Source organism: Octopus sinensis, linkage group LG13 (genome assembly GCF_006345805.1).
Source record: "Octopus sinensis linkage group LG13, ASM634580v1, whole genome shotgun sequence".
Lineage (NCBI taxonomy): Eukaryota > Metazoa > Mollusca > Cephalopoda > Octopoda > Octopodidae > Octopus > Octopus sinensis.
Window position 1 is genome coordinate 59793864 of NC_043009.1, and position 12988 is coordinate 59806851.

Genomic DNA, 12988 nt, shown 5'->3' on the forward strand with positions numbered 1-12988 from the left:
CTCTGTGGTAAGAAGCTTGCTTCCCAACCACATAGTTCCGGATTCTGTCACATTGAGTGGCACCTTGGACAAGTTTCTTCTGCTATAACCCCAGGCCCACCAAAATGAGGGCCACATCAACATTTCCCAGAAGTCATGTATCTTATAAGCTTACTAATAATCTAAGAATATTTAGACACTTCTGCTAGATTTATCCTTTGTGAGTGTGATGTAGGCACTTTGAATGGTAATGAATTGTTTACTAGCAATTTCCTTCATTTTGGGGTCTTGGTGTCTGTCAGGGTGCCATTCCTTGACCAGTTTTCTGTAACTGCTTTTGATTTCTTGCAAAGAGGCGTTATGATGTAAACCAAGTACCTGTTCCAAAAGAAAAAAATAAATAAATAAGCAAGTATATAGACATGTATGGATGTGTGCATGTATACATGTGTGTGTATGTGTGTGTACGTGTGCGTGTGTTTGTATATATATATATCAGTGTGATCACTGTGACCGACTAGGCTATCAGATGTTGCTACACATCGCTGGTCATAATGTGCTTCGCATTGTTTTAGCTTTCAAGTGACGCCATCCCGCTGGCTAAGCGAGCAGGCCAACAGAAGAAAGAGAGAAAGTTGTGGCAAAAGAGTACAGCAGGGATCGCCACCACCCCCTGTCGGAGCTTCGAGGAACTTTAGGTGTTTTCGCTCAATAAACACTCACAACGCCCGGTCTGGGAGTCGAAACCTCGATCCTACAACTGCGAGTCCGCTGCCTTAACCACTGGGTCATTGTGCCTCCACACACACAGACACACACACACACATACATACATATATAATATATATATATATATATATATATACATATATAAATATATATATATATGTGTGTGTGTGTGTGTGTGTGTGTGTTGTGTGTGTGTGTGTGTGTGTGTGTGTGTGTGTGTGTGTGTGTGTGTTTTAGTTCTTAAACTTTGAAAGGTACACAGAGATCGACATAAAGTCGGATAAATCAACTGAAGTCGAGGATTCCCCACCCCCCAGCTCGAAACAAAGGCAGATGGGCACATATTTTTAGAGTGGTTAGATGTGATTATCTAATTTCTGGTAGTTCACTGGTTCTTGATTTTACGTCTTCTAAAAGATAGAAATCTCTAAACGTCAGAGTTGAAATTAAAAATTAAAAAAGTAATGGGAGATAACTAAGTGATGAATCTTTCTCGAAGAATAGACAACTCTTACCACATGAATTTATTCGAGTTGAATTGTGATTTGAACATGACTGTACTTCTAAACTTTGAAATATTTCATCCATTTATTATTTTTTTTGCTGTTTTATACTAGCGTATAATGCTTCTTAACACGTTTGACTTAGTTGTTTATCCATTTTTAATTAATTTGGGACTTGATTGTATTCAAAGAAACATTTTACAAAACATTCTTTAGTTTAGAGTTGTCTCCCATGTCATACTTAAGTTTTTTTTTTTCTTTTTAAATCGTTGTTCACTATTCACGTTTCTATATTTACAACATTCTTGGTGTGAATGGTACTATTTCACTTCTATCATTATCAGCTAAGTAATTTACCATGTGTGGAGGCGCGTATCTTAGTGGTTAGGGTGTCAGCATCATGATCGTAAGATTGTGGTTTCGATTCCTGGACCGGGCGACGCGTTGTGTTCTTGAGCAAAGCACTTCATTTCACGTTGCTCCAGTCCACTCAGCTGACAAAAATGAGTAACGCTGCGATGGACTGGCGTCCTGTCCAGCTGGGAACACATACGCCATTGAACGGTTTCAATGGCCGGGTCCATGTAACCAAGTAAATAATAGATCGTTTGATTGATCGCTCGATCCATCGATCAGTCAGCTAAATTTGTAAAAGTCGTTTCGATCAGGGCATATTTAACAAGTTAGCTGATCGGTCTCTTATATAAAACTAGCAGTATCACCCGGCGTTGCTCGGTTTGTAAGGGAAATAACTATATAAGCATTTTTTAGAGAGTTACTTCCCTTGTAGATGCCAATTCGGGCTTTCTTAGCCATTTCTCCTTGACAACGCTTTACGACGTTGATTTCCTTACACTCCCTTCCCCACAGCTTCACGAGGGAGGGAAGAAGGGGGAGAAGCAAACAGGTGCAGCTGTGAGCGTGGACGCCAACTCCGCCGCCATCGACACACGAAAAATTATGCATTAAAATGGAATGAAAAATGATGTTAAATTATTTTTTAAATCGTAGACTCATCGTAGACGCGCGCTAATACTCAGACGGGCTCGATATGAATCACGACTATAAGATACCCGAATTTGGTCAAACTGCACCGCAAAATGTGGGAGTAGTTAGGAATCTAAATCGAAGGGGACAGACACTCACACAACTACAGTTTTATATATATAGATGTTTTGGAATCTTTATGACTATTGGTTCACCCTTTCTTTTTCTTTTTCTTTTTTTTTTCTATACTTCCTTTCCGCATTTTTTTATTCTTTCTTTTGTAAAAACCTATATTAGGAAAGAATCATGTCTATTGTTTAGGATTTATATTATTACTCATAAATAATATACATACGTGTTGTATATGTAATAAAAGACAGAATTGAAGAAATGAACCACCGTACAGTCAAGGTGCTCAGCCTGCTAGAAATAGCAGCTAGACTTAACCTTCCGAGCAAAAATATAAATCATGAATAATGCTATAACATACTGCAACATAACTATCTTACTATTTTCTATACTTCCGTTATATAATGTATTGTACACACCCCCACTTTGTACTCATTCTGCCTTTGTGCAATATGTAATAAAACGATTATCTTATAGGCGTGTATCTGTGACACAGATACATACTTATAAGATAATAGCATTATTCCTTTGTCATCTCCGTTCTTATACAGTAGAACTTCGGTTTATGAACGACTCTGATCACAAATAATTTGTGCTTTATCTATCTATCTATCTATCTATCTATCTATCTATCTATCTATCTATATGTATATATGCACACACACACACACACACACACACACACACACATATATATATATATATATTATATATATATATTATATATATACATATATATATATAAACAATTGCAGGGTGGAAGGTGTTTGTAAGCCATTTAAGAAACACACAAAAGCCATTCGATTCACTTCAACATTTAAGTTTAATTTGTCAAAATATTTTCGTCGCTATAAGACCGCGACCTGTTCACTGACAAGAACAGGTCGCGGTCTTATAGTGACGAAAATATTTTGACAAATTAAACTTAATGTTGAAGTGAATCGAACGGCTTTTGTGTGTTTCTTAAATGGCTTACAAACACCTTCCACCCTGCAATTGTTTATATATATATATATATATATATATATATATATTATATATATATATATATATATATATATATATATATATATATATACATACATATATATAAAGCGCACAATTTAATCATGATCAGAGTTGTTCAAAAACTGTGGTGCTACTGTTTATATAAATGTGTACGTGTCACGTGTGGTTGATCTGCTTCGCTACAGCCCTGACCTGGCATATTTTCAAGTAATATTTTGCTGAAATACGATATGCTATTCCAGCAGTGGAGATTATGCTGTGTCTCATCGTCGTCCAATGACCAGCTGATTAGGGATGCTAGGCTCACGATCATTAGGTCATGGATTCGATTACCGGGTCGAAAGCATTTTGTATAGTTGGATAAAACACTTCATTTCACCTTTGACACACCTTTGGGGAGAACAATGCGATCGGCTGGAGTCCTTTTAGAAGGAGAGGTATCTTGCATTCTGAGTCTGAATACCTTCAAAAAATGCCTCATGATTTTGGTGAGTCAAGGTGGACTATATTATTTAAACGGATATTCGACTGTAACTAATAAAAGAGTGAATTAACACTTGACTGTGGCCACGCTGGAGTTCGATTATTTCGACAAGACCCTTCAAATGAGGCTGTACATATGTGTACTGCCTCATTTGAAGGGTATTGTCTTGCGAGTTATACACACACACATATATACATATTTATATTATATTCCACACGCTAGGAGGGACTCTTAAAGTTAAAACTACCAAAACGACCAAATTAATTTTGGTAGTTTTGACTTTAAGAGTCCCTCCTAGCATGTGGCATTTATGTATAGTAATGCCCTCTATATATTATAAATAAATATATTTAAGTGAAAAAATTGGTGGATTTTTTTCTCTTATGAGGTTTTTCACACACACACACATATATGTATATATATATATATATATATGTGTGTGTGTGTGTGTGTGTGTGTGTATATATATGTAGAAGGTTGAAAAGGAACAAATGAGTTGATATATATCATCATCATCACATCATCATCATCATTTAGCGTCCGTTTTCCATGCTAGCATGGGTTGGACGGTTTAACTGGGTTCTGTGAAGCCGGAAGGCTTCATCAGGCCCAGTCAGATTTGGCAGTGTTTCTACGGCTGGATGCCCTTCCTAACGCCAACCACTCCGCGAGTGTAGTGGGTGTTTTTTACGTGCCACCTGCACAGGTGCCAGACAGAGCTGGCGAACGGCCACGAACGGATGGTGTTTTTACGTGTCACCGGCACGGGGCCAGGCAATGCTGGCAACGGACACGAACGGATGGTGCTTTTACGTGCCACCGATACGGAGCCAGACAGAGCTGGCAAACGGCCACGAACGGACGGTGCTTTTACGTGTCACCTGCACGGGGGCCAGCCGAGGCTGGCTACGAACACGAACGGATGGTGCTTTTACGTGCCACGGACACGGGGCCAGACAGAGCTGGCAAACGGCCACGAACGGACGGTGCTTTTACGTGTCACCTGCACGGAGGCCAGCCGAGGCTGGCAACGAACACGAACGGATGGTGCTTTTACGTGCCACGGACACGGGGCCAGACAGAGCTGGCAAACGGCCACGAACGGACGGTGCTTTTACGTGTCACCGGCACGGGGGCCAGCCAAGGCTGGCAACGGACACGAACGGACGGTGCTTTTATGTGCCACCGACACGGGGCCAGACGGAGCTGGCAAACGGCCACGAACAGACGGTGCTTTTACGTGTCACCGGCACGGGGCCAGGCGATGGAAAGAAAAGTCAAGGTAGAAAATGCTAAAATAATTTTATAAAAAACATTTTAGTACCAGTTTCAGTCATTGAGACTTTTTCAACAGTAAGTATGGAAAACAATTAAATTTGGGAAAAATTAAAAGAAAAGTTATTTTAAAAGAATATTTGCATAGTATTCAAATACAAGAGGCAAGAAGAAGAAGAAGAATGAATGAGTGCCATGATAGTAGTATGTTAAATGGTCAAGTGCCCTGAAAGTGACCCGTTGTGGATGGTAGTAGTGATTGAATTCTTGAGACATCTCTTTCTCTTTTACTCTTTTACTTGTTTCAGTCATTTGACTGTGGCCATGCTGGAGCACCACCTTTAATCGAGCAACTCGACCCCGGGACTTATTCTTTGTAAGCCCAGTACTTATTCTATTGGTCTCTTTTGCCGAACCACTTAGTGACGGGGACATAAACACACCAGCATCGGTTGTCAATCAATGCTATGGGGATAAACACAGACACACAAACATACACGCGCACACACATATATATATATATATATATATACATATATACGATGGGCTTCTTTCAGTTTCCATCTACCAAATCCACTCACAAGGCTTTGGTCAGCCCGAGGCTATAGTAGAAGACATTTGCCCAAGGCGCCACGCAGTGGGACTGAACCCGGAACCATGTGGCTGGTAAACAAGCTACTTACCACACAGCCATTCCTGCGCCTTTTAAATGTTTTGCTTATAAAATTTGTGTAAAGACATCTAGTGGTAAAGTTAGGAAGGAGGTGGCAAAGAGGAAGAAAACCAAGAAGAAGAAGGAGAAAGAGAAGGGAGAATAAGAAGGAATGTAGGTAGTATGATAGTAGTAGGATGTTAAATGGTCTTCTTCTTCTTCTTCTTCTTCTTCTTCTCCGCCAAGAATTCACAACGACCTCGAACCCACAAAGTAAACAAAGAGACAGAGACAGACAGAAACAAGGAAAATGCCTCTTGTATTTGAATACTATGCAAATATTCTTTTTAAAAAACTTTCCTTTTAATTTTTCCCAAATTTAAATGTTTTCCATACTTAGAGTTGAAAAAGTCTCAATGACTGAAACTGGTACTGAAATGTTTTTTTATAAAATTATTTTAGCATTTTCTACCTTGACTTTTCTATGCATATTTGTATGTAGATAGAAGCTTTCTCACACACTACACACACACATACACACAACTACACACACACACACACAATGATACACATACACATACACACACACATTGAAGAGAGGAATACCTTGTAAGCATTGTGCATGCCGTCGGAGTCAAATATCTTCCATACAGCTTCAGCCAGATTGTACCAACCGTATTGTGTACCATACTCAAAGAGAAACCAGATCGATTCTTTCGTTTCTTCCCATGCTGGTGACGCGAAAAACGTAGAGATTACTTCGGACAATTTTCGCTCTTCTCCGTTGATGTTTGTGACCGTAGCATTGTGACAAATAACCGAGACCCACAATGTAAGGTAGATAGAGCAGAATATTGTTATTCTTAAAGTTCGTTTCGGGCAACTGGTCCGAGAAGGACGAGGTGTTGTTTTGGTCCATTTGTTGCCCTTGTAGTTGAGAAGAGCCGTAGAAATCAGCGAAGAGTATATGATTTGGGTTGGATTGTTCCAATAGAAAGGAACTCCAAGAAAGGAACCAATGAGTGAGAGTTTCAAGTCGCCCTCTTGGTCACCAATGTTGGCTACCAGCATCACACCTGTAATATAGCAAAAAAAATCAAGATGTAACTACCAAAAGACTGACCCATAACATTAACCAATAGAGTGACATCATATATAACGTTAAATATAACAGTTTGTCAGGGAAAATTTCAAGGATGCTGGTCTGTCTGAGTTCTCATGAGGAGCAGAATGCATAACCAGAATTAGATTAAGATTTTGTAACTCCCTAAGTTACAGCTATTGCCAGCCAATCGCGTTGTCGTCATCAGTATCATTATCCTCATTGTCATCGTCCTCATCATCTCCGTCGTTATCATCATCATCGTCGTCATGGTCATCACGTCCACTTTTCCATGTGTGCATGGGTTGGACGAAATTTGTCAAGGCAGAAATGAATAAAAAAGGGGACAGAAAGCCACAGTAAGTCAAGCATGACAGCAATGAAAGCCAAAAGTACTTGATACAGGACACAGGATAAAACACAAAAACACACACACACACAAAAAGAGAAAAGTTAAAAGACCCTACAGAAAAAATGAAAGGAAAGGGATCACAAGCATGTCAAGAGTAGGGTTGGCGAATATCAGGAAGCATGGAATTTCTGCTCTCAAAATTCAAATCCTGCTATGGTCAACTTTAACTTAGATCCTTTTGGGTTCCAGTCCCCAAAAGTTCCAATCAATGGTGATGTTGGTGGTGGTGGTGGATTGGCAAAATTTTTAGAGTATCAGCTTGTGGTATCTATTTTGTCTCTGTACATTCTGAGTTCAAATTCTGCCCTGTTACTAAAAAACATTAACACTTCTGGCTGTGTGGTAAGTAGCTTGCTTACTAACCACATGGTTCCGGGTTCAGTCCCACTGCATAGCACCTTAGGCAACTGTCTTCTACTATAGCCTCGGGTCGACCAAAGCCTTGTGAGTGAATTTGGTAGATGGAAACTGAAAGAAGCCTGTCGTATATATGTATATATATATCTATGTGTTTATGTTTGTGTGTCTGTGCTTGTTCCCCCACTATCGCTTGACAACCGATGCTGGTGTGTTTACGTCCCCTTAACTTAGCAGTTCGGCAAAAAGAGACCGATAGAATAAGTACTAGGCTTACAAAGAATAAGTCCTGGGGTCGATTTGCTCGACTAAAGGCGGTGCTCCAGCACGGCCGCAGTCAAATGACTGAAACAAGTAAAAGAGATGAATATTAGCAATTTGAAAAACTTAAGGAAACGTGGTTTGGATTCGAAGATTTATGATCAAAGACTTTCTGCCTGTTTATACACTGTATCCTTCATTTATCTAAGACAATAGGGCATAATTAGAGGAAGAATTTGCAGTTATTTCTAACATATTGAGCAACTTTTTAGAGGCTTTCTGTCCTTGGTCACCTATTTTTGATTCAGCTGTTTGCAGTTTGACGATTAAAATGTGTCTCAGCTTGCTGGAAATAGCAGCCAAATCTTCCTCAAATAAGGAAGGATACTCTTTTACTTGTTTCAGTCATTTGACTGTGGCCAATGCTGGAGCACTGCCTTTAGTCGAGCAAATCACCCCCTGGACTTATTCTTTGTAAGCCTGGTACTTATTTTATCGGTCTCTTTTGCTGAACCACTAAGTTACAGGGACGTAAATACACCAGCATCGGTTGTCAAGCGATGTTGGGGGGACAAGCACAGACACACAACACACATACATATATATATATACATATATACGACGGGCTTCTTTCAGTTTCCATCTACAAAATCCACTCACAAGGCTGTGGTCAGCCCGAGTTTATAGTAGAAGACACTTGCCCAAGGTACCACGCAGTGGGACTGAACCCGGAACCATGTGGTTCATAAGCAAGCTACTTACCACACAGCCACTCCTGCGCCTATAGTCTTACATATATAAAGAGGTGTGATGGCCATAGCTGGAACATCTTCCATCATAGATCTTGGGTTGACTAAGGCAACAAAATACTATGCATCTCAATGAGGGACCCTCTATACAATCTCTCGGCCTGCTAGAAATAACAGTCAAATCACACATGATCTTCACTAAAATGTGTTGAATATGTAAGATGACTCAATTTTCTGCTCTGCCCAAGAAAAGGTAGAATGGTCATGGCTAGAACGTCTGTCAGAAGATAATGATTTATCACAAGAAACCATAACTGATACAGAGACCAAAGCCTTGTAAATGGATTTGGTAGACGAAAACTGAAAGAAGCCTGTCATATATATATGTATGTATTTGTGTTTATGTTTGTTTTTGTCCCTGCCCCCCACCATTGCTTGACAACCAAGGCTGGTGTGTTTATGTCTCCATAACTTAGCGGTTTGGCAAAAGAGACCGATAGAATAAGTACTAGGCTTACAAAGATTAAGTCCTGGAGTCAATTTGCTGGACTAGAGGTGGTGCTCCATCATGGCTACAGTCAAAGAATAAAAGAATACATCAATTAGGGAATCTCTATGTGGTGGCTGATCCACTAAAAATAGCAACTAAATCTCTCTCAAATTGCACTCTATCATCTAAGAGAAAAAAATGACACCTTTGATAAAGGTGTCTTTGGTTCCTTGCATATGGGATGGTCATTGCAGGAATACCTTTGAACACAAGGCCTACTCAGTCAACGTTTAGCCAAAGCTAAACAACATTAACTGGCTAATGACATAGGTCATTCTGGACCGAGGATGACCACCTACACAATTACATTCATGCTACTGGTCATCAAATAGAGGTCACTAGAACCACATCTAAAACAGTTAACAACAAAAATTTTCACTGAATTTAGCACTAATTAATTATTATGGTACAGCAACTAATTATTATATTGAACCAATGAAGGAAGGCATCTAACAGCAAAATCTGCCGCCTCTTACAACCTTACAAAGCATGGCTGGAATGTTTTATTGTTTTATTTTTTGATTACAGGTCTATTAAATCAGTATTGACCTGGAACTAAACAACACCTACCATAAATCCTTGAGTATAATCTGCATTTTTCCCCGCAAAATTTAAAGATCAAAATCCCTGGTGCATACTGTATACGAGGTTAAAAATGAAAATTATTTTCTAAGCAATGTCCGAGTCTCTATTTGCTGTCTGACAATGTTTATTCAGACACATTTTGTGATGTCAGGTGTGAAAATACCTTAAGCTATGCCTAAATCCTTGAGTAAAATCTGCATTTTTTTCCCAAAATTTAGAGGTCAAAATCCCTAGTGCATACTATATACGAGGTTAAAAATGAAAATTATTTTCTAAGCAATGTCCGAGTCTCTATTTGCTGTCTGACAATGTTTATTCAGACACATTTTGTGATGTCAGGTGTGAAAATACCTTAAGCTATGCCTAAATCCTTGAGTATAATCTGCATTTTTTTCCCAAAATTTAGAGGTCAAAATCCCTAGTGCATACTATATACGAGGTTAAAAATGAAAATTATTTTCTAAGCAATGTCCGAGTCTCTATTTGCTGTCCGGCAATGTTTATTCAGATGCATTATGTGATGTCGGGCGCAAAAAATGCCTTAAGCTAAGCCTGAAAGCAATGAAGTCATAAAAGAATCATCCATAACTTGCAGTAAGCAACATTTATTAAACATTATTACTGTTATTTTCTGCAAACAAAATGCACAAAAATGCTACACGTTTGCATTATGTTATATATACAATAATAATAAAGGATGTTACCGTATACAATTTTACAGGCCAAGGACGTTATATAGACGTCCTTGACTCAAGTTAGAGAAAGGGTGCATATTATACACAAGGTAGGTAGGTAGGTAGGTATGTAGGTAGGTGGGTAGGTAGGTAGATTGGTAGGTGGGTAGGTACGTAAGGCTGTAAACTGAAGTCTCAGTACTCTATCACTTGGTTGTTCTGCTTTTACTGGGGGTTTAAATCCAGCCAATGTGATAATTGGGACAGAGAGAAAATCAACAGAATAAATCTCTAAATCCTGTTTAAATAAAACATTTTAACATGTTTTACTGTCAACATAACAGAAGAGTTAAGAACTGACATGTCTGTCATGATCAAAGACTATCTTTGGATATGGATATATATATATATATATATACACACACACACAGAATTTAATAGGTCAATATATTTTGTACATAAGTGCATAAATAGGCGTAGGAGTGAGACCCCAGGACTTATTCTTTGTAAGGCTAGTACTTATTCTATTGGTCTCTTTTGCCGAACTGCTAAGTTACGGGGACAGAAACACACCAGCATCGGTTGTCAAGTGATGTTGGGGGGACAAACACAGACACACAAGCATATACACACACATACATATATACATATATACGGCAGGCTTCTTTCAGTTTCCATCTACCAAATCCCCTCACAAGCTTTTGGTCAGCTCCAGGCTATAGTAGAAGACACTTCCCCAAGGTGCCACGCAATGGGAGTGAACCTGGAACCAAGTGGTTCGTAAGCAAGCTACTTGCCATACAGCCACTCATATATATGTATATATATATGTACATGTGTGTGTGTGCATATGTATATATATATATATATCACGTGACCACATGACCAACCAGTCCATCAAATGTAGTTACACATCGCTGGTCACAATACGTTCGCATTGTTTTAGCCTTCGAATGATGCCACCCCGCTGGCTAAGCGAGCAGGCTAACAGAAGAAAGAGTGGCGAAAGAGTACAGCAGGGATCACCACCCCCTGCCGGAGCCTTGTGGTGCTTTTAGGTGTTTTCACTCAATAAACACTCACAACGCCCGGTCTGGGAATCGAAACCGCAATCTTACAACCGCGAGTCCACTGCCCTAATCACTGGGCCATTGCACCTCCATGTATATATATATTTATACATATGTGTGTGTGTGTGTGTGTGTGTGTGTGCGTGTGTGTATAAATATATATATGTGTATATATGTGTGTGTGTGTGTGTGTGTGTGTGTGTGTGTATAATACAAATAAAAAATGGAGAAACACATTAGTTGGTTTATCAGCTTTAGGATATTAAAATGTTGACTTTATTTATTCATTTAACAAAAACGACAACCTTAATCACATACATATATATACATTATAATTCAATACATATAAGATAAGAATACAACTATAAAAACCTTTATATAAATTATTGGAATCATTATATATATATATAATGGTATGTATTTACTTTTCTACACAAAAATTTATATAACTTTTCTATGAACCTTTCTACCTCCCTACCTGACTACCAAGCAATTTTCCCACCTAACTACTTGCCTACTTAGAAAGCCACCTTGCTACCTACCTACCTAACTACCAATCTGTATACTTACATACTTTCCTACTCACCTAACAATATACCAACCTATGTATGTATGTGTGCATGTATGTATGTATGTATGTATGTATGTATGTATGTATGCATGTATGCATGTATGCATGTATGCATGTATGCATGTGTGTGTATCCATGCAAGCATACAGTTAGCAGGTAGATAGGTGGTTAAATAGGAATATATATATATATATATTTTCCCAATTTATGTTTATGTTTGTTATTTTATAATAATTACTGGTATCCTTATAAATTACTATATTTTATATCTTATATCTTATATGTAAAGCATAAAATGTTATATGTATGTATATTATTGTAATTATCGGTTTAGTAAATAAATAAAGAAGTTAACATAATATAATGTCTAAAAGTTGATGAACCACCTATTGATCCACTCCATTTCTTACTGCTATATATGTATATTTATATATATATATATATATATAATATATATATATATAGGGAGAATTAACAAAAAAAAGATGAAGACAGGTGGTGTAGACAACAAACATATATTAGTTTAATGCTTGGGAAGTGAAGAAGTCTTTAATGTTTCAAGCCTACGCTCTTCCACAGAAAGAAAGAAGGAGAGAAAATAAAGAGTACATAGTGGCTAGCGATCTCTCATGGCAAATGCCGGACAGAGGGGTCACACAGGAGAGCTAGGAAGAAGGGGAGATAATAAAGTAGTGGTGATCCCAAAACAAAGGTGGCATGCTTGAGTATAAGAGAGTATGTATGTGTGTGTGTGGATGAGGGCTGGTGACCTTGACATGTGTGTGTGTATGTGTATGGTGTGGTGATGTATGGTGTGGGTGGTGGTGTTGGGATGTGGGGGAGGCGAGAGTGGGGAAAGCAAGGGCGGGGTGTGCGTTAGGCTGAGGGTGGGGAATATTGGATATGTGGGA

At 38.7% G+C, this 12988-nt stretch overlaps 1 protein-coding gene across 1 annotated transcript in view; it reads right to left on the reverse strand.

Annotated features, from left to right (window-relative positions):
* Nucleotides 1-166: 166 nt before the first annotated feature.
* LOC115218651 (dnaJ homolog subfamily C member 22) overlaps nt 167-12988 on the reverse strand; it is an 18836-nt gene continuing 6014 nt past the window's right edge. Inside the window, exons 2-3 of the mRNA XM_029788572.2 lie at nt 6353-6822; nt 167-357 (exon numbers count right to left, since the gene is read on the reverse strand). Coding sequence (XP_029644432.1) covers nt 172-357; nt 6353-6822 — 656 coding nt within the window. The 3' untranslated portion in view covers nt 167-171. The remainder of the gene's footprint in view (nt 358-6352; nt 6823-12988) is intronic.